Source organism: Triplophysa dalaica, chromosome 20, assembly GCF_015846415.1.
Source record: "Triplophysa dalaica isolate WHDGS20190420 chromosome 20, ASM1584641v1, whole genome shotgun sequence".
In the NCBI taxonomy this organism is placed as follows: Eukaryota; Metazoa; Chordata; class Actinopteri; order Cypriniformes; family Nemacheilidae; genus Triplophysa; species Triplophysa dalaica.
The window spans coordinates 15,012,763-15,033,875 of record NC_079561.1 but is presented as its reverse complement, the minus strand read 5'-3'; the positions used below and the strand labels follow the sequence as shown (position 1 = coordinate 15,033,875).

The following is a 21,113-nucleotide window of genomic DNA, read 5'->3' as shown; positions in this document are numbered from 1 at the left end:
AACCAAAACTGAAAATATTCCTCTTTGGTCAAAAAACTTTCAGACCCCTGACTCACATGCACTGTAAGCTGCCTTATATTGAATATTTAAAAAAAATATATAGCACATCTATTTATTTGTTAAGCCATATCAACTGGTCTAGAATAATCACATCAAAGCCTGGTTATGATAAAAAGGAACCATAGAAATATTAGTGAAAAAGGCAATACCAGTCCTACTTTCGCAGTGTTTTTTTTATAATGTCTATAGCGTCTGTAAAATAGCAAATTAGTAGCGTATACATAGATATTATATAAGGCAGCAGTGATGACGGGAGTCCATTCATTCATTGATGAGTGATGATGCTGGGTGCAGTCAGTGAGGTGCTGCGGGCGCGCGGACATCTGCACACCTAATGGAGCTGTGCGGATGCTTTTCAAAATCCATTTTATCGATTACATTTATTAACACCTATTTGAGCTTTCGGGATGGACGACGACCTGGTGTGTGAATACGACTCCACCTGGGATACGGAGAGCGACGGAGACGAACTGGAGAACACCGGTCGCAACAAGAAAACACGGCCCGCATTTGTATGTTGTTTCCTCTCATTGATTACCAAACTGGCGCAGGATGTTGTTTTTATTTTAAACAAATATTAAGACATGAATCTTTAATTTTCCTTCCGGCCAAATATTTTTCTTAGCGTTGCATTTAATGTTTGCGTGACTCTAAGTTAGTTAATAAACGGATAGATTGGCACTTAGCCAACTCCGCATGCGTCTTCTCAGATAACGTTACCTCACTTGAGCTTCACCAGACTATTGGCGACTAAATACATTTCAGGGGCTATCTCACTATAACGTGGTGGTTTTATTTCATTTTTACATTGTATCATTTTAGTGCGTTTTCGCGTTTTAGCACGTTAGCCCGTTATTTAACAGACTAGCTGACCGGAAGTGGATCATTTCCGTATGATCTTCACATCATCTCCTGCCTGCCGCGGGGCCGTGGATGATGTGTAAATTGCGTGAAAAATCTTAAATTTGCATTACATGCAACAATTTATCAGGATTTAACCTTAGTGATATAAATGTTCGGATAGATATTGTAGTTTACCTGTCGGGTTATCTGTTTTGTTGTGAATATTGGTTGCGTTTTATTGCTTAATATCTTCTTTCTGTGTCACGGACTTTGCACGACTGCCTACTAGTGGCGGAGGCGATGAGCGTCCTATCCCTTTTTCATTCCCAAACATGCTGTTGCTGCAAGAAAACAAAAAGTAGAAGAATTAATAATAGTAACATTTATTCTATTAATATGAAAGATTAAAATATTTTAAAATATGAGAAAAATAGACGATTATAAAGGATTTTTTTTATCGCGCGATAAGAGTCTACGCCGTTAACGGCCCACCACTTTTATATTATAATATTGATTTATTTAACATTTGATAAATTATATATTTTTTTCGCAAAATATGAATCAATAAGAGGCTCTGCAGCTAGAAGTAAAGAAATAATAAAGGAACTAGGACAAACTTTTTTGTACCTCTCAGTCAAAAAGCATTTCATAATTGGAAAACAAGCAAAAACCGAATTGCCAATGGTCACAGTGAAAAAAATCACATTTCATGTACATTAAAGGCAAAGCATATTACTTTAAGGTGATTTATTCAGTAAATTGAGTAAAATCCTTTTTCATACAATCTTAACATGTCTGTTTTTGAGTTGCAATATATATTCATAATCATGACACAGTTTGTTGTAAAAATTTATCTGTGTACAGGCCTACATTTTATTCCTAGACATCCCCTGTCTACCGGACAATCAGCATATTTTGGTTTAGTTAGTTCGTTAGTTTGTACTTTATGATCCAGCCTTGGCTGAAAATTGGTCTTTGGTCTTGCTATACAATCAACGATACAATTAACAACACAGCATCACAATACATAACAAAACAATACACAGCATCCACCTCAACATAATAAATTAAATTAAAATGTAAAACGTTAACCTACTAAGCCTTATTCAAAAGACCTTCTGCATTTGGTACAAATGTTTGTTTATACATTGCTGTCGTTTAAGAACCGTGCAAGAAGCTGGAATTTAAGGTTGTGCCTTTATTTTTCCCAGTGGTCCAACTCTTCTTCCAGAAACCTCAGAGCAGCCAAGGACATGCAAAACTACAGACACGGATATCCGGTAAGAGTTTAGATTTTTCACTTTCAGTAATATGAACTAAAAAAGCATGTTGAAGACCACCTGTTTCCTAATTATTAGGCCATGTTGGTCTGATTATCTCCCAGAATATCAATGAAGAAGAATGCCCAGAAGAAAGAATGATTAATTTAAAGTTCTATCTCAATGAAATTAAGTCTTCACCTGACGGTACGGTCCTAAAATTCTCTTGTTGCTTAATAATCCTGAATTTGAACTTTATCAGACTCTGAGCTCATATTTTGTTACGCACTGTATTCTTTAGATGTGTCTATTGAGACATTTCACACAGAGTGGAAAACTGATTATAAAAGGCTGGAGAGAGTTCATTCTTATATTCAGTGGTAAGAATTATGTACATGTTACATATTTTTGTCTTTAGTAATGATTAATCTTTAGTTGGATTTTATATACGAATGAATACATTACTTTTGAAACCCTTAAAGAGTTCTGCTGCTCCTACTGTAGGTTGTTTCCTTTGCGGGAGCCCGGGGTAAACTACATGGCTGCAGAGCTCACAAAGAAGGAAATCCAGGTGAGTCTGTGATAAAATTGGTGAAATGACCTTGAAGTCATGAGGCACAGACTTCTACTATACACTCTCAGATAGGGAATCGGGTGCGGGTATCGTTAAGATTTAACGGTACAACTACTCTTCCAGATACTGCTTATCGGTCCAGTACTTTAACAGTTTTCTTAACTGTTCTTTAATATTTTTTTTATAAAAGTACAGAAATTAAGAATAAAATTAAAGGTCTCATGAAGTGTGCTTGTTTATTGTTTTATACTGTTATATGAGGTCTAATTATGACGTTTGCATGGTTTTCACATTAAAAAATATCAAAATCAATAAGTAATAGGCTATTTTCCAAACTGGTTTTGAGGCCAGGACTGAAAATGCTCTGTTTTATTGGACCACAATACTACTGCTTTGATTGGCAGTTTGCCTAGTTTTAGCCTTTGGGAATATGATTAGAGACGTAATGTTAGGTTACACATTAGGACCATTCGCAGTATTCGCATGGCGTCAGTATTATCTGGAGACCTTCTGTGATTCATAAATTACCTCCCTACATCAGTATTTCATGTGACGCAATCGCACGGCATTATTTTACTCAAAATGACAGATTTTTTTCACGAATGTGATGGCAAGGCTTTGCTTGTAGTTGCTTACCGGAAAAAAAGATAACCGCGTCACGGGTCTCAAATGTTACGAGAGTTTCCATGATAAATAAACAAATGGGAGACTCCCTGTAACTTATAGATATCACCCAGCACCCAAAATAATAACAAAACACTTCAAAACAGCCTCCATTATTCGCAAACGGTGGATAAAACCTTGAAAAATTATATATGAGCACACCAAATCACAGAGATGGCGATTCGCACAGGCTTAAGGTCACAGACAACCTCTGCAAGTATTACAATTCACTAGAGGTCCCCAGGTAATGCTAATCTCGTGCGATAGTGCTCAGGGCACATCAAGCGATCTCTAACAAAGCAAAAGTGATGCATAGTACAAAAATGTTTTACTTGCATAAGATTGCTGCTCCATTCCTATCGGATCCAATATTCACAACATAGCACTGTTTTAAAAAAATTTTTTGTTAATGGCTTGCTCGCTCTATCAAGTTCTACACTAGGGCTGAAACGATTAGTCGACAATGTCGGCAATAAAAAATGTCTACAAATATTCTTGTTGTCGAGTGGTCGTTTGATTACGTGACTTAATTTAAGGGCCTCCAATCTCACAATTTGACCGCTACGGCACTGTAGCGCTAGACTGTAATGCAGTCTTCCCGAATGCTGTCGCAGTAGCTTTCCTGTAGCTCAGTGGTAAGAGCATTGGTTGTGGGTTCGAACCCAGGGGATTGCAAATGCCTATGTAAAATGTACAGGATAAATGTAAGTCACTTTGGATAAAAGCGTCTACCAAATGCATAAATGTAAATGTAGAAGGACACACCACGAGAATTATGGCGGAGTACAAATGAATGCGAACAAGTAAAGTGTGGGAAAGCTTTACCAAATTGAAAACAAAAAATGCGGTTGTGTGCAATGCATGCAAGGCGGAACTTGCCTTTCACGGCAGCACAACCTGCATGCTGGAGCATTTAAAAAGGAAACACCCCGGAGCAGGAGCAGGAGAGAGGTGACTGTACTCCATCTAGAGCTAACTAACTTAGCGGTAAATCTTTTTATGAGAGAATGCAATAATAATAGTAATGATAATAACAACTATAATCATATAATGACAGTAATGTTATTATTTGTTATGCAAAGTATAAAGCTTTGATCAAGCTTAGGAGTCAAGCCTGTTTTGATTATTATAACACTATTAGGTATTACATGAGAGGAAAATGATAGACGTTAAGAGAGGGAGGTTAAGCGAGTTTTATATCTTGCCTTTATCTTTGAAATATTTTCTTCTGTAACTTTCTCTTTTTCATGAATTCTTTCACCACCATTGACAAGTTATCTCGTCATTAAAGCCGAGTTATTACGGCAATCAGTGCTTGTATTGTTATACAGCAGGTGGCACTGTTACACACCTTTGGGAAATAGTACAGAATCCCAGAACCTAGAACGTATATTTCTTATTGGTTTTTAATGATTGTTCTGAGTGTAATCTGGCCGGAATCTTTGACAAAAAAAGTGAATTATCTCAGCTGTTTAATCAAAGTGATGCATTTTTGAAGAAACGTATCCACATCTAAGGAGTGATAAAAAATAACTAATGAAGATATAAGAATACGGCTTCCTTTGTTTAAAAGCAAAGACTGTTCTTTCATTGGACATATTGTTTGTCCATATATTCTTTACAGAAAATGTACTGTGAGCCATTTAAGTTTGGTGAAAATGTTAAAAAAACGCTGGCGTAGGCTGGCAACTTTTTTAAAAAAAGGCTGGCGGGGAAAGAGTTAATCTGAACTGTTGTCATAGAAATGCTGCTTAATGCTTCTGTCAAGAAATTTGTTTACATTTAAAAATGTAAACAAATTTGGTCTGTAATGTACCCGATTTATTTATTTGTATTTAAAAGTTTGTAGAGAGTATTTGTGTGATTCGAGTTGGACTAAATCAGCAAAATTAAAGAGAGTAACCAGTTGGTTCAAGTTCATTAAAACAAATTTCAAAAGCTGAATTGATTTAATTCATTACGTTAATTATGTATAACTCGATGTTTTAACTAGTTGCAAAAGATGAATAATCATTAAAAACGTACTGATAATTCATTGAAATAATAGACGATTAGTCTATTAATCTGTCTAATAATCGTTAGATTAATTGACTATGAAAATAATCGTTTGTTGCAGCCCTATTCCGCACCACTTCAGAATTGTCATGCTCGAACCAGTTGGCGGGGCTAGAGAAGTAGTCGTTTATAATTTTTTTGTGGAGGCGGTGTTGAACCTGTCATAGTTAGGGGCATTGCAGAACCTGCCGTTCGCTGGGCCTGGTGTCAATTAGGGATGCACCAATCCGATACTCTGGATCGGAATTGGGGCCGATACGGGTCTTTTTTGCTGGATCAGGTATCGGACTGATGGGTTCCCTTCAATCCAATCTGTTGCCATACCCGTGGATGTTACTCTAAAGCTTCAAAAAGGACTAACTATCAGGAAATTACCATAAAAGCTGTCATGCACTGTATTCGATGTCATGTATTTTGATAGCTTTATGCATAGAATAAACCAATATAGCATAATTAAAAAACTCTGACCTCCGCTGGTGCGGTCATCTGTCAATCTCAATCCAGCATGCGTGTGTCCGGGATCAGTCAGGATGTTACACGTTCAAAAGTTTTCAATATTCTTCATAATCATTAGATTATAGACTGTGGTTTTGTTTAAAATTTATTTTGCCGGAGACGGTACTCGATGAGTGTAACGTTATTAGATTCAAGCCCTGGAAGCGGTCTATGTTATGCGTCATTCATACACAATAACTCATTGTGCGTCCAAATCTAAACAGAGATTTATTTGTTAAACATTTTGTAAGTAACTGTGCTTTATGAGACCACATTTTTGTTTTGTATGTTTTTTTAAGTTTAAAACAGCACTTAATTACATTTAAAAAATCATTATTTTAAAAGTAAAAATACTTAAGTAAAGGAAAGAGGTAGATTTTAATGTACTCATGGATTAAAAGTTTAAAAACAACATTTATGTATGGACTGTAGTGGAGTAATTATGATGTGCTTCATAAGTAGGGAAGTATTTTTTTGTCCAAAGTACTCTGATAAAGTACAGATATTTTAAAATGTAATTGAAAGTAAACATGCTTAAGAACTATCCACCTCTGGCAATAAAAGTTAAAATATGCAACAGTACTTTGATCAAGAAAAACAGTGCTAGTATCAGATCAGATCGGATCAGGATTGGTATCGACCGATGCACAGAATTTGTGTATCTGAATCGGATCGGCAAGGAAAAAGTACTATCGGTCCATCCATAGTGTCAATAACAGATGTAATCTCAGTAACAAGGGGGTTTTCAGTTATAACACTTACAAGATGTTTGCGTGAATACGATTCCCTCTTATATATCAAAAGCTCGGGTTAACATTGTGATTTTAATTCATCACTCCTTTAACACTTTTTATTTTGTGCAATGCAAAAACATTGTCTTTAGCTTGGACCAGCAGTATTAAACGAACTTTAACAAAAAAGTTTTTAAATATTTGAAAGTGTGACTCAACACACAGCCATTGAAAAACACAGTTGTGACACAATTTGATCTCCTTGCCGCGTGGTCATGTGGTTCATGGCGCTCTCAATAGTTCCAAACTGTCAGTCTGTTTGAATGGGTTTTAGCGTGAGAGAAAGTGAAAGCAGCTGTGTTTGCAGCAAAATACCACATAACACATATGCACGTGTAAGAGAGACAGCATTAATCATTTTTGTGTGTTTAATTTGACTAGGAAGAATGTGTTATAGGAATGCAACAATACAATACAAACAATACAGTTAACCCACGGTTCAATATGTACCTTGGTTTTTACCCACTGGTTTTGGTTCGTTTCGGTTCTGAATGGGTATGGGGTTTTAGACGCTCTCCCTGCATGTGCTGGGTGAGCATTGCGAACATGTTGCTTTCGTATGAAGTGTAAAACAGATTAAATACTCAATTTAATTCTTTATTTTCCAAATTCGGACATTATCACTTTGGTATTAATGGGCATACGATAAAGCTGCTAGTTTTCGGTTCCATTTGTCAGCATTATACTCAACATCTAATTGCATCAACTTACCATATATTTTATCAACTTAACAGCGAATGTGTTTGGGGAAACACTGAAATACCCCTACAGGGTATTTACTTTTAACCCAAAGACCTCTTGTGTACCTCTAACTCTTTCGCCGCCAGCCTTTTTTTAAAAACGTTGCCAGCCTACGCCAGCGTTATTTAACATTTTCACCAAATTTTCGTAAAGAATATATGGACAAACAATATGTCCAATGAAAGAACAGAGTCTCTGGTTTTAAACAAAAAAAACCGTATTCTTCATTTTTTTTTTTTTTATCACTCCTTAGATGTGGGTAGGCTTCTTCAAAAATGCATCACTTTGATTATTAAACAGAGATAATTAACGTTTTTTGTCAAAGATTCAGGCCAGATTACACTGTACTTTTTCCCAAAGGTGTGTAACAGCGCCACCTGCTGTACAACAGTACAAACACTGATTGCTGTAATAACTCGTCTTTGGTGTGGAACCGTTTTTTTAAATGACGAGAACTTGTCAATGGCGGTGAAAGAGTTAAAGGTTCAATTAAATATTAAGGCAGTTAAAAGCATACTCCACCACAAAATTTATATTCTGTCATGAATTATGCACCCCGAAGTCGTACGAGCATCTCAGCATCTCTTCATGACGTTATTCGTAAAAAGGGTTTGACTATACTGACTGTCCAATGGGTACCGGGGGGTGTTTCAGGCCAACTAACAATGATTCAATCAAGTAGAGGAGGACGATATGAAGTCCTGCCCTAAGTTTTTTTTACTTTTCAGAAGCTGTTTCACTCGAAAATACGTCACAATAGGGAAAATAAAACAACTATAAAAGCGATAAGGAAACTTTTTGTGTGCAAACAAATATATAATATTTTTATTTAACAATTTCATGACTTCCGCATCTGTCTCCAACCCGCATCAGGAAGACCACGCAATGGTTACGTTGCTGTCTATGGGGGAGTCCGAAAGCTTAATCTTAATTTGTGTTCCGAATGATGAACCTCATAGGATTATCGTATCATTTCTGAGTAATTTATGACAGAACAAGGATCCCTTTAACTGTACTTTTAAAGCTACACGATTGGTTTAAGATATAATTGGCATATTAAAGAGATCCAATTTTCCATGAGTTGTGCTGTTTTCTGCAGGCATTTAGAGAAAATGAAGAGGCGAAGAGTCGTCTTGTCGATTCTTACGAGCTCATGCTTGGTTTCTATGGAATCCACCTGCTAAACAGAGAAACTGGGGAGGTGAAGCGAGCTGAGAACTGGAGAGAGAGATTCGCCAATCTAGAGAGGTGAGTCACAAAAGTTCATTCGACTGAAGATGTAAGTCATATGAAACATAATATGAAAAAATATTAATTCACTGTAGATTTTCGTTCAGTTATCTCTACACAAAAAGCAAACCTGTGTAAAGTAACATAAAAATAAGTACTCTGATACCTTAAACCTTTAGATTCATTCACACAGAGCAGTAATGCCTATGCCCAACCCACAAAACGAAAATTACTGCAGGCAACCTGGCTTTTATATGAGCCTAAATGTGGCTTATAACAATAACATAATGGATCATATTTACTAATTGTAGTAGAGTAGGCGGGGCGAGACCGTGGTTCGAGTCCGGTGAGTAATTGTGAATTAGCGCCAGCTGTGCGCACACCGGGCTCGAATCACGTAGGAGATTGGGAGCATATAAAAGGAACGAGCGACCGGACCGTCGAAGAGAGAGGACCGGGCCCAAACATATGTTAAGTTTGTATTTGTATTTATGTTTTGTTCGCCGGCGGTCGTCCGTGAGGGGCCGCCGGCTGTTATATTACTTGATTTAAATGTTTAAATGTTTGCCGGTTCCCGCCTCCTTCCTTCCATTTTATGGAGATGTATTACATTCCTCTTCGACGGTCCGGTCGCTCGTTCCTTTTATATGCTCCCAATCTCCTACGTGATTCGAGCCCGGTGTGCGCACAGCTGGCGCTAATTCACAATTACTCACCGGACTCGAACCACGGTCTCGACCCGCCTACTCTACTACACTAATCAATATTGAAATAATGTTGTCTTATAATAATACATGTCTTGGTTCAGGTAACATTCAGGAACTGTGAAATTCAACAAAATGGTTTTCAGGTTAGTGATGAACAGTCAGCCAATAACAGTGAAGCAAACCCCAGTTACAATATATATTTATTTTTGTACTGCTCTTTTACGTCACCGTTTTATTTTGATTGGTGTCTCCAGTCTTTTTGCATCATCTTTGGATTGTTACCTATTCTCAGCCTTTTGGCTTTTAACACAGAAATTAAATGGCCCTATTGGACATCTAAGTTTTAGCCTCTTATGTATGGGTAGTTTTCCCACTTTGCAGTTTGAACAGAGTGGGTGGGTTGGATTCTGTAAGTCCCTTTTGCTTGCACATCAATTTGGTCAGTCCGTGACAACTTGGCCAGAGGTCCCTTGCAAAACGCACAGATTTTTGTCATTGTTTTTTTTGGAGAAACAAAACCATAAATGATGAAAACATTTATATATATATATATATATAATGTTATTTTATTACAAGGCTCCATGGCATGCTTGATTCTAATTGGCCAGTTGCGACGTTTGCAGGTTTGTTATTCCCAGATAACAACCTCATAAAACTAATAACACACGTTAACCCCATGCAGCAAATCATTGACAGTTTTTTTTTTTACAATTTAAGCATAATAATAATTGTGAATTGTGTTAATCCAAAGAGTTTTTATCGTGGGGGGGTTTAGGCATCTACTCTTGAGCGTCTGAAACGTTTTTGGTCCAGCACCTGGATTCGTTTGGCCAACCAGAATCAAGACAACAGCTAAAAGTGTCTCCTTTTTGGTCCTTGGGCCAACCAGAATGAAAATAAAAGAATCATCTTTTTTTGTCCTTGGGCCAACCAGAATCTAGATAACCACATCCTTTCTTTTGGTCCTTGGGCCAACCAGAATCACGCGTTCTAAACATCAACGCAACGTGTAGTCTCTGATAAAGAGAGAATGGCGTTGATATTTATAATTCATTTTGCCCTTGTGTTCGAAACTGCTATGTTATGAGATACAGTTCCCAGCAGAGGTGTAAATTACTCGAGTAATTTTACTTGATTACTCTACTCAAGTATTATTTTGAGGGATTTGTACTTTACTTGAGTACAATTAAAAATGAATACTTGTACTTTTACTTAATTACAACCTTTAAGGGAAAAAAAGTACTTTTTACACCTTACAATTTATTTATACTAAAAAAGTACTAGTTTTTGTAGTCTCACTTTCCTCTATCTTCCCTTACTACTAGTGAATCAACTGAATTGAGCTGATAACCAGTTTAATTTAAATGCTATTTATTAAGCCATTGAAATTCGTTTTAACATTCAATGACAGACATGTCATTGGTCCTTCTAAAGTGACATTATATCACATCAATTACCACAATGCACAGCACCTTGCTTGACCTGGACCTGAGAGAAATAATCGTTGGAAGAAAATGGAGAAATACGATTTAGCTGCTAATACAGCTCAAAATCTGCCACAGGATCAAGAACACCGTGGCATTCTTGTAATGGAATGAATAAGGATTCGTATAAGATGAAGTGTGTTCTTTGTCTCCCTCTCACCAAGGAAATATCTGCCTCTCTGATCTTGACTCTTAACAATTTTGAAAATCAGCTTCTGCTGAAGTTAAAGCAGAGGTTTTACAACCTTGAGGATGTTGGGTGTTGGGGTATGGGGATTTGCGCATCATTTTCCAGGTGGCCAACTAGATCCTTACTCTGCTCTCCACATGCGCATGCTTAATGCGCAGAGTGACCGCTTTATTCAGAAGTTCAGAACAATTCTGCAAGATATCTTTAAAGGGGTCAAATGACACGGCTAAAACTAAAATTATAGTTTGTTTTAGATCTAATGCAAGGTTTATACGTGATTTAAGGTTAAAAAACACTGTATTTTTCACATACTGCGTATGTTTGTATCTCCTCTTTGCCCCGCCTCCCTGAAATGCGTGGATTTTTAACAAAGCTCATCGTTCTGAAAACCGAGGTGTGCTATGATTGGCCAGTTAACCAGTGCGTAGTGATTGGTCGAATACTGCAAGCTGTGACAGAAATTGAATGCCTCTTTCCATATTCGGAACATCATGTTCCCAAGGAATTGTTCTGACAGGTGATAAAATGTCATCTGTTCTTTCCTTTTCAATTCGAGCCCAGTGTTACGTAATGTAGCGTGGCGACCCAACAAAGACAATAAACCCCAATATAAACACATTTGTTGCCTCAAGTTGGAACATAATTATTTGAACTTATGTTGTTTTTTATCACGTGTCTGCTTTTGCAGATCACACTAAGAAACAAAATGCGTACAAACTCTCTTTAGTCCCTAACAAAGTCTTTTTACAATCTAAAACGCCAGACTGTCCTTGCGAAGTTATAATGGTTGGAATTGCCTCACTTTTTAACAAAAGCTTTCATGCACAGCCGGCCTCGATCTCTCCCAGGTTCATGAAGCAATCATCTATGAAATGCGCTGCACACACTTGAATATTCAGATTGTACTGTTCTGGAACAGTATTGTCAATAAAATGTAAAAATTAGTTTTTAGCTGTCTCATCTTTCGGGAGGGCGGAGATGATCCAATACAATTTACAAGTATGCAAACTTTACTAGTGTATAGATATGGGCATTCTTAGTCAAATCATACCATAAAATGATGTAGATTCGTGGGGGTGTGGTTACACGAGGCTTTTCAGACAGGTCTGGGTTAGCATACTCAAATGGTGTAATTTTTATTACCGGTCATTTTTAATCATGTGAGGATTTAAACTGGGTCTTATAATGTTTACAGAAAATTCTGAGTCGTCTATATGTATCCCTTTAAGCCACATTATCTATATGCAGAGTCTAAAATCCAAGATCTAATGACTTGAACAATACAAATGGTTCATCTAGTCCTTGTCTATGGGGTAAAAGCTGTACTAAATACATACATTTAAATGAACCAAAACTGCAACATACTGCGTTTTGAATTACCTATGAATTAACGTATTTTTCCATTTTTGTTTTCAATTATTGTTTAATGAATTATTGTTGATGACAATACAATTAAAAGTAATGAAAACTTCTCAAGGGTTGCCATTTGTAATGCCAGCTTATTTGATATTGGCATAAGATATTTGCACAAAGCATCAACCTATTGGAATAAACATTGTTTAGGTGACTAAACTGCTAAACTTTTAAATTGATAACATCAAAATTTCCAGAATTGTCAGAATTGGTCAGAATTGGGTAGTGGTTGTTTTAGTGTTGCTTAGTGAAAAATGCTTATTCTTGGAAAATTGTTTTAAATGATGTAACACTTAACATTAATGCTTTACAAACAGAAAGGTTCTTAGGATGTTAAAGGTTCCTTGTGGAACCATTTAGACAAAAAAAGGTTATTCTATGGAATCGTGAAGCACCTTTATTTTAAAGAGTGTAATCTTTTCTTTGATAAAAACAAAGGTCTTGGTCTACAAAAGAGAAATGTAGCATAGAAATTTTTCTTTTTTGCCTCAACTTGAAAAAAAAGTTTAAATTTTGTTCTTAACTGTTTTTTTTCATGGTTCAGAAATAACATGATTTTTGACTTCTCTTCTGGTTTAAGGAACATGCACAATAACCTCCGGATTACCAGGATACTTAAGAGCCTGGGAGAACTGGGATTTGAGCATTTCCAGGCACCTCTCGTTCGCTTTTTCCTTGAGGAGACACTTGTTAAAAAGACCCTTAGCAGTGTTAAACGCAGTGTGCTTGACTACTTCCTGTTTGCCGTGCGTGACAAACGTGAGCGCAGGAAGCTGGTCCGCTTCGCATTTCAGCACTTTGAGCCCAAAGACAAATTTGTTTGGTGCCCCAGGAAAATTCAGAAACGCTTCAAGAAAAAGTCAGAGAAGCGGCAAAACTCAATAGTCCCCAACGGAGAGAGTCTGACAAATGATGAAGCTCATGTACAGCATAAAACCACGGTTGAGCAAAAATGTATCCCAGCTGATGTTATAGAAACTATGAAGCATGTTGAAGATGACTCTGGGATGAATGTTGACTCAGAAAAACAGTCTGAATACACCTTTGAAGATCTCGAGAAGACAGACCTAGATGGTTCCTCTGTAGATTTACCTCTAAATAATGAAACCAACATGGACAATGGTGAGATAGACCATTCTAAACCAAGTAGCATTGAAGACCAGTGTTGTGCAGATTCTAAAATCGAGCTGACTGAAGTCACTGAAGCACCTAAACAAATACTCAGGCTTGAATCTGATCAGGAGGCCTCCAAGACAAAGTGGGAGTGTGTAGCAGGTTCTAGCACAGGTTCGGTAGAATGCATCGAGTCTCAGGATGAGATGGGCAGTTGGATCTGTCCAACCCCATGCCAGTTAGACCAAAAGGAACTTCATGAAGTAGCCTCAGGCACAAATAAAGAGAGTACAGTGACTGACAGCCCTGAGAACATCCCAAGGCCAGATTTGAAGAACAGATCTGGAGGTCCTGCCCAGAAAGAGACCTCTGCTGAAATTATGAACGTGAGATCAGGCAAGAGCTGCGAGTACAATAACATTAACTGCAACCAATCACATGTACCAGACAAGGACGAACCAATGGACATGTTGGAATTCAGACCTCACAGTGAATGATTCCAGAATGTGACGAAACCAAGAACTCTGAATCTCTCAGCACTAAAAAGATCTCTAATCAGATATGAATTCACTCTTGTATAGTTTTTTCACCATTAATTTAAGGTGCATTGTGGAATCTTGGCCTTTTTATTGGCATCTATGGTTTAAACATAAAATTGCTAGTTACTTGCCGAGTCCAAACAAAATACGAAATATTATCAATTCACATTTATCTGTAGGTATAGCGCCTTTCAGGATTTAGCTTTATACAAACCTTACAATAATTAATTTATTGTAGGCTTAAGGTGAATCATAGTGAACTGAATTAAGACTTTAAACAGTTTTGGACCCTGCATTTTAATGTACTCTTAAAAAATATACATTTTATGGAAAATCTTCCATGCTTCACCTTTAAAATACTGTATGGTTTTCTGTATGTATCTGTTTAATGGAAATGCTATTGTCACTTGCATTGGCAGGGCCAAATATACACCTCTTTTTTTCTTTTGTAACACGTTTATTCTAGTCTGAGGGTTTATTTGTCCAAATTGTTTTCTGAATTATTAATAATATTTTCATACCTTGTACAGTTTGAAAAAAGAAGACAAATTTAACAACTAAAAAGTCAAAGTCAGGGATGATGAAGGTCATGTATGGCATAAAAACAAAGACTACAAGCGAGCAAAAATATAATGAACCAGTTGATTTTAAAGAAAACGAAATACCATATCTAAAAGCTAAGTCAGGCAGAATCTGATATCAAAATAAGTCAGAAACTTCAAATTTAAACAGTCAGAAAATGCAATAGCATCTGAAAACAATAAATATTGGCAAATGGCAATTGTCAGGGTCCAGGCATTTCTGCACAAAATGGGGAACAGGGTTTTTACTGGATAATAGAAAAAGATCCTGTGATGCAGATATAGTTACATGTGAACACAATTTCCCTTTCTGTCGGTCTCTCGACGTTGTGTCGAGAACGACAGATGGGGATTCGCCCTTGAGAACCAATCAACTCTGACTACTATAGAAAAGGCCAATGAAATTTGGCGAATGAAATTTGCATGCCGGGCTCCGCCCCCCGGATATCCGTTATAAAAGGAAGCCGGCGTGCAGCATTCACTTACCTTATGTTCTTCAGAGCCTTCGCTCATGACTACGAACAGAACGAATTCAATGAATTCCTCTTCTTCTACATTGCCGGATCTACGACGTGTTGCAGCGGATCGTCCTTACCTGCAGCGACCTTCCCCTTGCCGTCTCTGCGATTCCGGAGGTGTTAGAGATTTTTTCTAAAAAAGTCCTTTTCAGGACTGACTGAGCAATCTCCAGCGCGGCATGTCCCGCTGTTCTCTTGGGTCCGGCACCCTCATCGAGGAGGGGGATGGACACGATCGCTGCGTTAGGCGTCTGGGCGTCCAGTACGCTGATGCAGCGTTCGTTGACACATCTGCCCGCACTGTCTTCCTACGGGAAACAGCCAACATTTCGTCTGCTACCTGGGCTGTGACATCTGTGGCTACGGCCCTGATGACCACCCACGTAGCAGCGTTAGTGATATAGGGAACTCTGCGAACGTAAACCCGCCAGCCAAGTGCTCACGGGCAGATCGCACCCTGATTCGCTCTTCTAAACGTTCCCCAACCGGCGGTGGCATACCGTCCGGATCCTCACGCACACACTCGGAAACGATGTGTGACGTAGATGAGATGTCGCTCGCAGCATCGGAGGGAGACTGGCATCCGACTCTGACGAATCCAAGCTCCACCCCCAGCGGTCGAGCTCAGGAGGAAGCAGAAGTGATGTCATCCATGCTAACCCGGGGATGCGTGGTTCCTGAGGTCAGAGCGCGGTGCCATGTTTTTCCCGGAGGTGCATGAGGAGCTGTGTAAAACTTGGAGCGCTCCACTCACGGACCGTTCCAGTGAAACCAGCTCCGGCTCCCTTACTTCCCTCGTTGGTTGGTCAGCCAAAGGCTACGTCGAGATCCCCCGGGTGGAACGGGCGCCTGCGGTGCACGGTAGTGGTCCAGGAGAGACACCCCCGGCTATACCTTGTGCAGAAGAGTGACACCAAGGAAGTCCGCTTTCTTGATGCACTCATCTCGCAGGGTGGGTTGTTGATAACACCGTCGAGGACTGCGCTCAGCAGTTTTTGACGGTGAAGCAGACCGTGGCAATTAGCCAAATTTTTTCACGCCGCGACTCGGCCGCCTACAGGCCTCCGAGATCTCACGTGACATCTGCTTCCCTGCAACCCAGGACCCCTTCGACATCGGCTCCGGTTCCTTTGCACCCACAGGCGGCACCCCGGAAGCAGAGGTGGAGTGGGAAACCTCCACCCCGTCAACAACCTTCTTCCGAGAAGGGGCACTGACGCGATGACCCAAGGGAGATAAACATCGGGCCCTAACCTTCACAGCCACGGCTCTGATCAGTCGGACTCCACTGGACTGTGCACGGCGAACCGACCTCACACCCTGGCGAGGCGTGAGGTCATACACATACGACGGCTGTCACCACTCTCAAACCTACAGTGCGTGCCATCGTCCCGCCAGGCAGGTAAAAAGACGGAGCCAACCTTCCCTCCGGGGAGACCCGCAACATGGTTAGCTCCGCCAGCCGACGAACCCCCCGTTGGAATGATGAAGCAGACCGTCCCCTTGGTCACCCTGTCACAGTCCCTGGGAGCTCGAGAGCTGCCCACACTGTCTCGCTGGCTAATGAGGGCGGTCCGTCTTGGTTACTCGATCCAGTTGACCGGAGACTCTCCCAAGTTTTGGGGCATCATCTCTCCCTCTGTCAGAGGCAGGGACGCCTCTGTACTTCGGGTGGAGGTCACCACCCTTCTGGCAAAACAGGCATCGAGGTCGTCCCTCAAAACCAAGATGTTCAGTGGGTCACAACCATTCCCAAGAAAGACGGCGGGTTGCCCCCAAAGGTCTGCGTACCCTGAACAGAGCAACAGGATTTGTTCGTGGCAATCAACCGGAAGGACGCTTACTTTCATGTCTCGATCCTCCTCGACAACGGCCGTTCCCACGGTTCGCGTGCGAGAGGCGGGCATATTAGTACAGAATCCTCCCTTTCGGTCTGTCCCTGTCTCCACGAAGATCGTGGAAACCGGCCTTTTATCCCGGAGGGGAGGAAGGCGAGCGGGTACTAAACTATCTCAGCCTATCTGGCCTATCTTGGCACACTCGTGAGATCTGTTATGTACACAAAGGGACCTGATGCCCCGGCACCAAGATCGATTGGGACTCCAGGTCAACCAAGAGAGGGGCAAGCTCTCCCCAGTGCAGAGCATCCTCTTTCTTGGTATGGAACTGAACTCTGTCACCATGTCGGCGCACCTGTCCGCAGTATGAGCCCAACCAGTGTTGAACTGTCTGAAATGAACATTTAAGGCAGACAGCGGTCCCCCTCAAATAATTCAGAGGCTCCTGGGACACATGGCGTCCTCGCGGGTTAATACCCCTCGGGTTGATGCACATGAGACCGCTCCAACACTGGTTTCAGAGTCGAGTTCCGAGGAGAGCGTGGCACACCGGCAGCAGGCGCATGGTGATGACTTTGCTTCCGACGCACCATAACCCCTAGTCTTTAATGACTTTTTCGACGGACTCCGGTCCCTCTGGCAGCTAACACAACTTGCTCGACGCCTCCTCCGATGGAGTCAACAGGTGACCCGTTCCCTGCGGGCCACACACACCCCGGGCAAAACTGAACTAGACAGCCGACGTGCTTTCACGCAAGTTTATGCCTCGTGGAAAGTGGCGACTCCAACCCCGCGCAGTCCAGCTCATTTGGAAGCTGTTCGGGTAGGCCCAGGTAAACCTGTTCGCCTCCCTTAACACCACCATATGCCCGCTTGGTATTCCATGCTCTCGGCACGGATATCCTGGCGCACAGCTGACCGCGGGATGGGCGGAAGCACACCTTCCCCCCCCCAGGAGCCTCCACAGATGCTGTGCAAGGTCAGGGAGCAGGAGCACCAAGTGTTATTGGTTACACCACACCGGTCTAACCGCACTTGGCCTCAGAGCCGATGCTCTGGACAGCGACTCCCCCTGAACCATTCCCCTGACAGAGGACCTGCTCTCTCAGGGGAAGGACACGTTCTGGCATCCAAGATCAGTCCTTTGGAACACCCATGTCTGGTCTCTAGACGGGACGAGAAGATCCTGAGATGGCTACTCCCCCTCTATGGCAGAGACCATCACCCAGGCTAGGGCCCCATCTACTAGGCGGTTACACGCCTCTAGACGGCGCCTCTTCTCGTCCTGGTGGCTCTCTCAATGAGAAAGACTTACTGAGGTGCTCGATCAGGATTGTGTTTTCCTTCTTACGAGACTGGAGACTAACATCTCCCCTCCACACTGAATGTGTATGTAGTCGCTATTGCTACTCATCACGACTCAGTCGGTGGAAAGTTTCTAGGGCAACACGACCTGGTCACCAGGTCCCTGCAGGGCCAAGTGGTGGACTTACAGGCGCTCCCCATACGGGAGGAAGACCTAACCCGATCAATGTTGTGTCCAGTACGTGCTGGACCGCACGCAGAGCTCTGAAGCTCTGACCAGCTCCGTGTCTGTTGGAGGACAGCAGAAGGGGAAGGCTGTCTCCAAACAGAGGCTGGCGCACTGGGTTGTGGACGCCGTTACGACGGCATTCAGATCTCAGAATCTCCCATGCCCATTGGCTGTGAGGGCTCACTCCACACGGAGTTTAGCCACCTCCTGGGCACTGGCAGAAGCGCCTCTCTAGCAGACATCTGTAGAGCTGCGGGTTGGGCTACGCCCAAACACCTTCGCATGGGTTAAAAACCTTCGCGTAAACCCGGTGTCAGCCCACGTCCTACGTGGCGACATGTAGGACTGGCATCCGGGGAGGCGTATACCTGCGAAAGCACCTTTCCACCCTCTAACAGGTTGGGTCAGTGTGCTATCTACCTTTTCTTCTTACCCAAACACATGGCTAAGAAACTGGTACCTCACCAACCTCCCTTCTTACCCAGACACTGGTTAAGAATAGGCATTCCATCCATCACTAAGCAAGCACCCCCGGGGGGCTGGCTGGGCAGAGCAGCCTTCCCCCTTAGGCCGGGATACCATGTGAGCTATCACAGATAGCTCTAACCGGACCTAGTGCTACCGGACGTCTGTAACACCCCCTTTATGGGCTGTTCCGTCTGCTATACCCTCATGAGAATGGTTCCCACTCCTGGTAACCCATGAGCTTCCCCAGGTGGACCTCCACCTCGCGGTTAACTACACAGTCCGCACATTCCATGTGTTCTCCTCCAAGGAAGAGACCATTCCTATATCCACCATATTCCTCCCCACGGGTAGGAGGTGGCCTCTGCAGCGCTTCTCTGATTAAGAGTTGCGCTCACCCGGTGTAAACCCGAGCCGGACGGCCTCTCGCCAGTAGACTACTGTTTTAACTACTTTAATCCTTAATTTTTATATTTTTATTAAGCCTTGTTGTGCAAGCACTGTTGAGCTTGTGCAGAGGCAGCAGCTTTTGCCAGAGGGGAACTGGAATCCCCTGGTTGGGCCTGGGTTCCCCTGAGGTTTTTTTTCTCGATGGGAGTTTTGGGTTCCTCACCACCGTTTTCATATTGTTTTGCATCTGCCTGGCCGGGGGGGCTGCTTTAGAATTCATACTTGTATTAAATGTGTCTCATGTACAGCTGCTTTGTAACAATGAAAATTGTAAAAAGCGCTATATAAATAAAGTTGAGTTGAGTTGAGTTGAGAGAGCTAAGGCCTTGTCCGTGAAAGGTTACCGGTCAGGGCTGCACCCATCTTTCTCCAAGAAAGCTCTGGAACCCCCCGACCACCACACTGCAAGGTTACAGTTTCGCGAAAGCATCAAGCTGACACTGCCAGGCTTGTTACCGTCGCTTCGCTAGAGATTGTGACGCGATACAGCGTTGTGGCGTTTTCCATAGGCAACCCCATCTGTCGTTCTCGACACAATGTCGAGAGACCGACAGAAAGGGAACGTCTTGGTTACGTATGTAACCTCAGTTCCCTGATGGAGGGAATGATGTCCCTTATGCCACAAACACGTATCGTATTCTGCTGCAGCCGTGAGAGGCTCTCAGGCTCTTCAGAACAAAAGGTAAGTGAATGCTGCACGCCGGCTTCCTTTTATACCGGATATCCGGGGGCGGAGCCCGGCATGCAAATTTCATTCGCCAAATTTCATTGGCCTTTTCTATAGTAGTCAGAGTTGATTGGTTCTCAAGGGCGAACCCCCATCTGTCGTTCTCGACACAACGTCTCGTTCCCTCCATCAGGGAACTGAGGTTACATACGTTACCAAGACGTTTTCATGAGATGTTAGCTTTGCATGTTAGTAGACCTATACAGCCAATACCTCTTTAGCTGAATCTTGGATCACTTTATGATCCCACTACTACTTTTGCAAATTAAATTGGTCAGTAAAAATTTCAATAACTTGGATAGAATATCTTTCAGACTCCTTAAATGCATATTGTCTATACTGTATGCAGCACCATTTAAACTTGAGTAAAGCTTTTCATTTGACATTTAAAAGCTTGATCTGAATTTGTATGCTTAAGCATACACTGCTTGGTTTTGTAGACAAATTATAATTATGCAAAATTTGTTGTTTCTGTCATTATAAAAAGTATATTTTACCTAACCAAAATGTTTTTGAAAGGGATGACTTGGGTTAAATAATGACAAAGAAATTTTGTGTGATAGGTAGTGAAACCAATAAGAGGCCAGCTAGATGTGAAGTCTTTCAATATTGTTTAAGACGCTGATAGTGCATATGCCAAGACAACATATTGCAAATTCTAGGTAAAGGGTGACTACACTATAGATAAAATGTTATAAAAAGGTTTGATTTCAGTTTTTGCATCACATCAAACTTGCATATTGTAGTTCCCGCATATATGTTTTTATAAATATTAAATAATCCTGGGTTCCAGCAGTGATAAAGGGTGTTTTGTTTTTGCAAAAATCCTTGTCTGGGGATGAT

General features: G+C 41.3%; 1 protein-coding gene across 1 annotated transcript; it reads left to right on the top strand.

The window, feature by feature from the left end:
- The first annotated feature begins 319 nt into the window (after positions 1-319).
- On the top strand, positions 320-21,062 carry ogfr (opioid growth factor receptor). The gene is made up of 8 exons (XM_056732702.1): positions 320-572; positions 2,115-2,183; positions 2,288-2,369; positions 2,464-2,542; positions 2,667-2,733; positions 8,581-8,729; positions 13,086-15,022; positions 20,413-21,062. The coding sequence occupies exons 1-7, from the start codon at positions 468-470 to the stop codon at positions 14,113-14,115; spliced, it is 1,581 nt and encodes a 526-aa protein (XP_056588680.1). The 5' UTR covers positions 320-467; the 3' UTR covers positions 14,116-15,022; positions 20,413-21,062.
- Positions 21,063-21,113: the final 51 nt, after the last annotated feature.

What these genes read in the sequence shown, in the direction of transcription:
- ogfr (XM_056732702.1), top strand. Translation starts at nt 468, where the DNA reads ATGGACGACGACCTGGTGTGTGAATACGACTCCACCTGGGATACGGAG. An exon ending in TCACAAAGAAGGAAATCCAG is followed by an intron (nt 2,734 to 8,580) that starts GTGAGTCTGTGA and finishes TGTTTTCTGCAG; the next exon opens with GCATTTAGAGAAAATGAAGA. An exon ending in AGATTCGCCAATCTAGAGAG is followed by an intron (nt 8,730 to 13,085) that starts GTGAGTCACAAA and finishes TTCTGGTTTAAG; the next exon opens with GAACATGCACAATAACCTCC.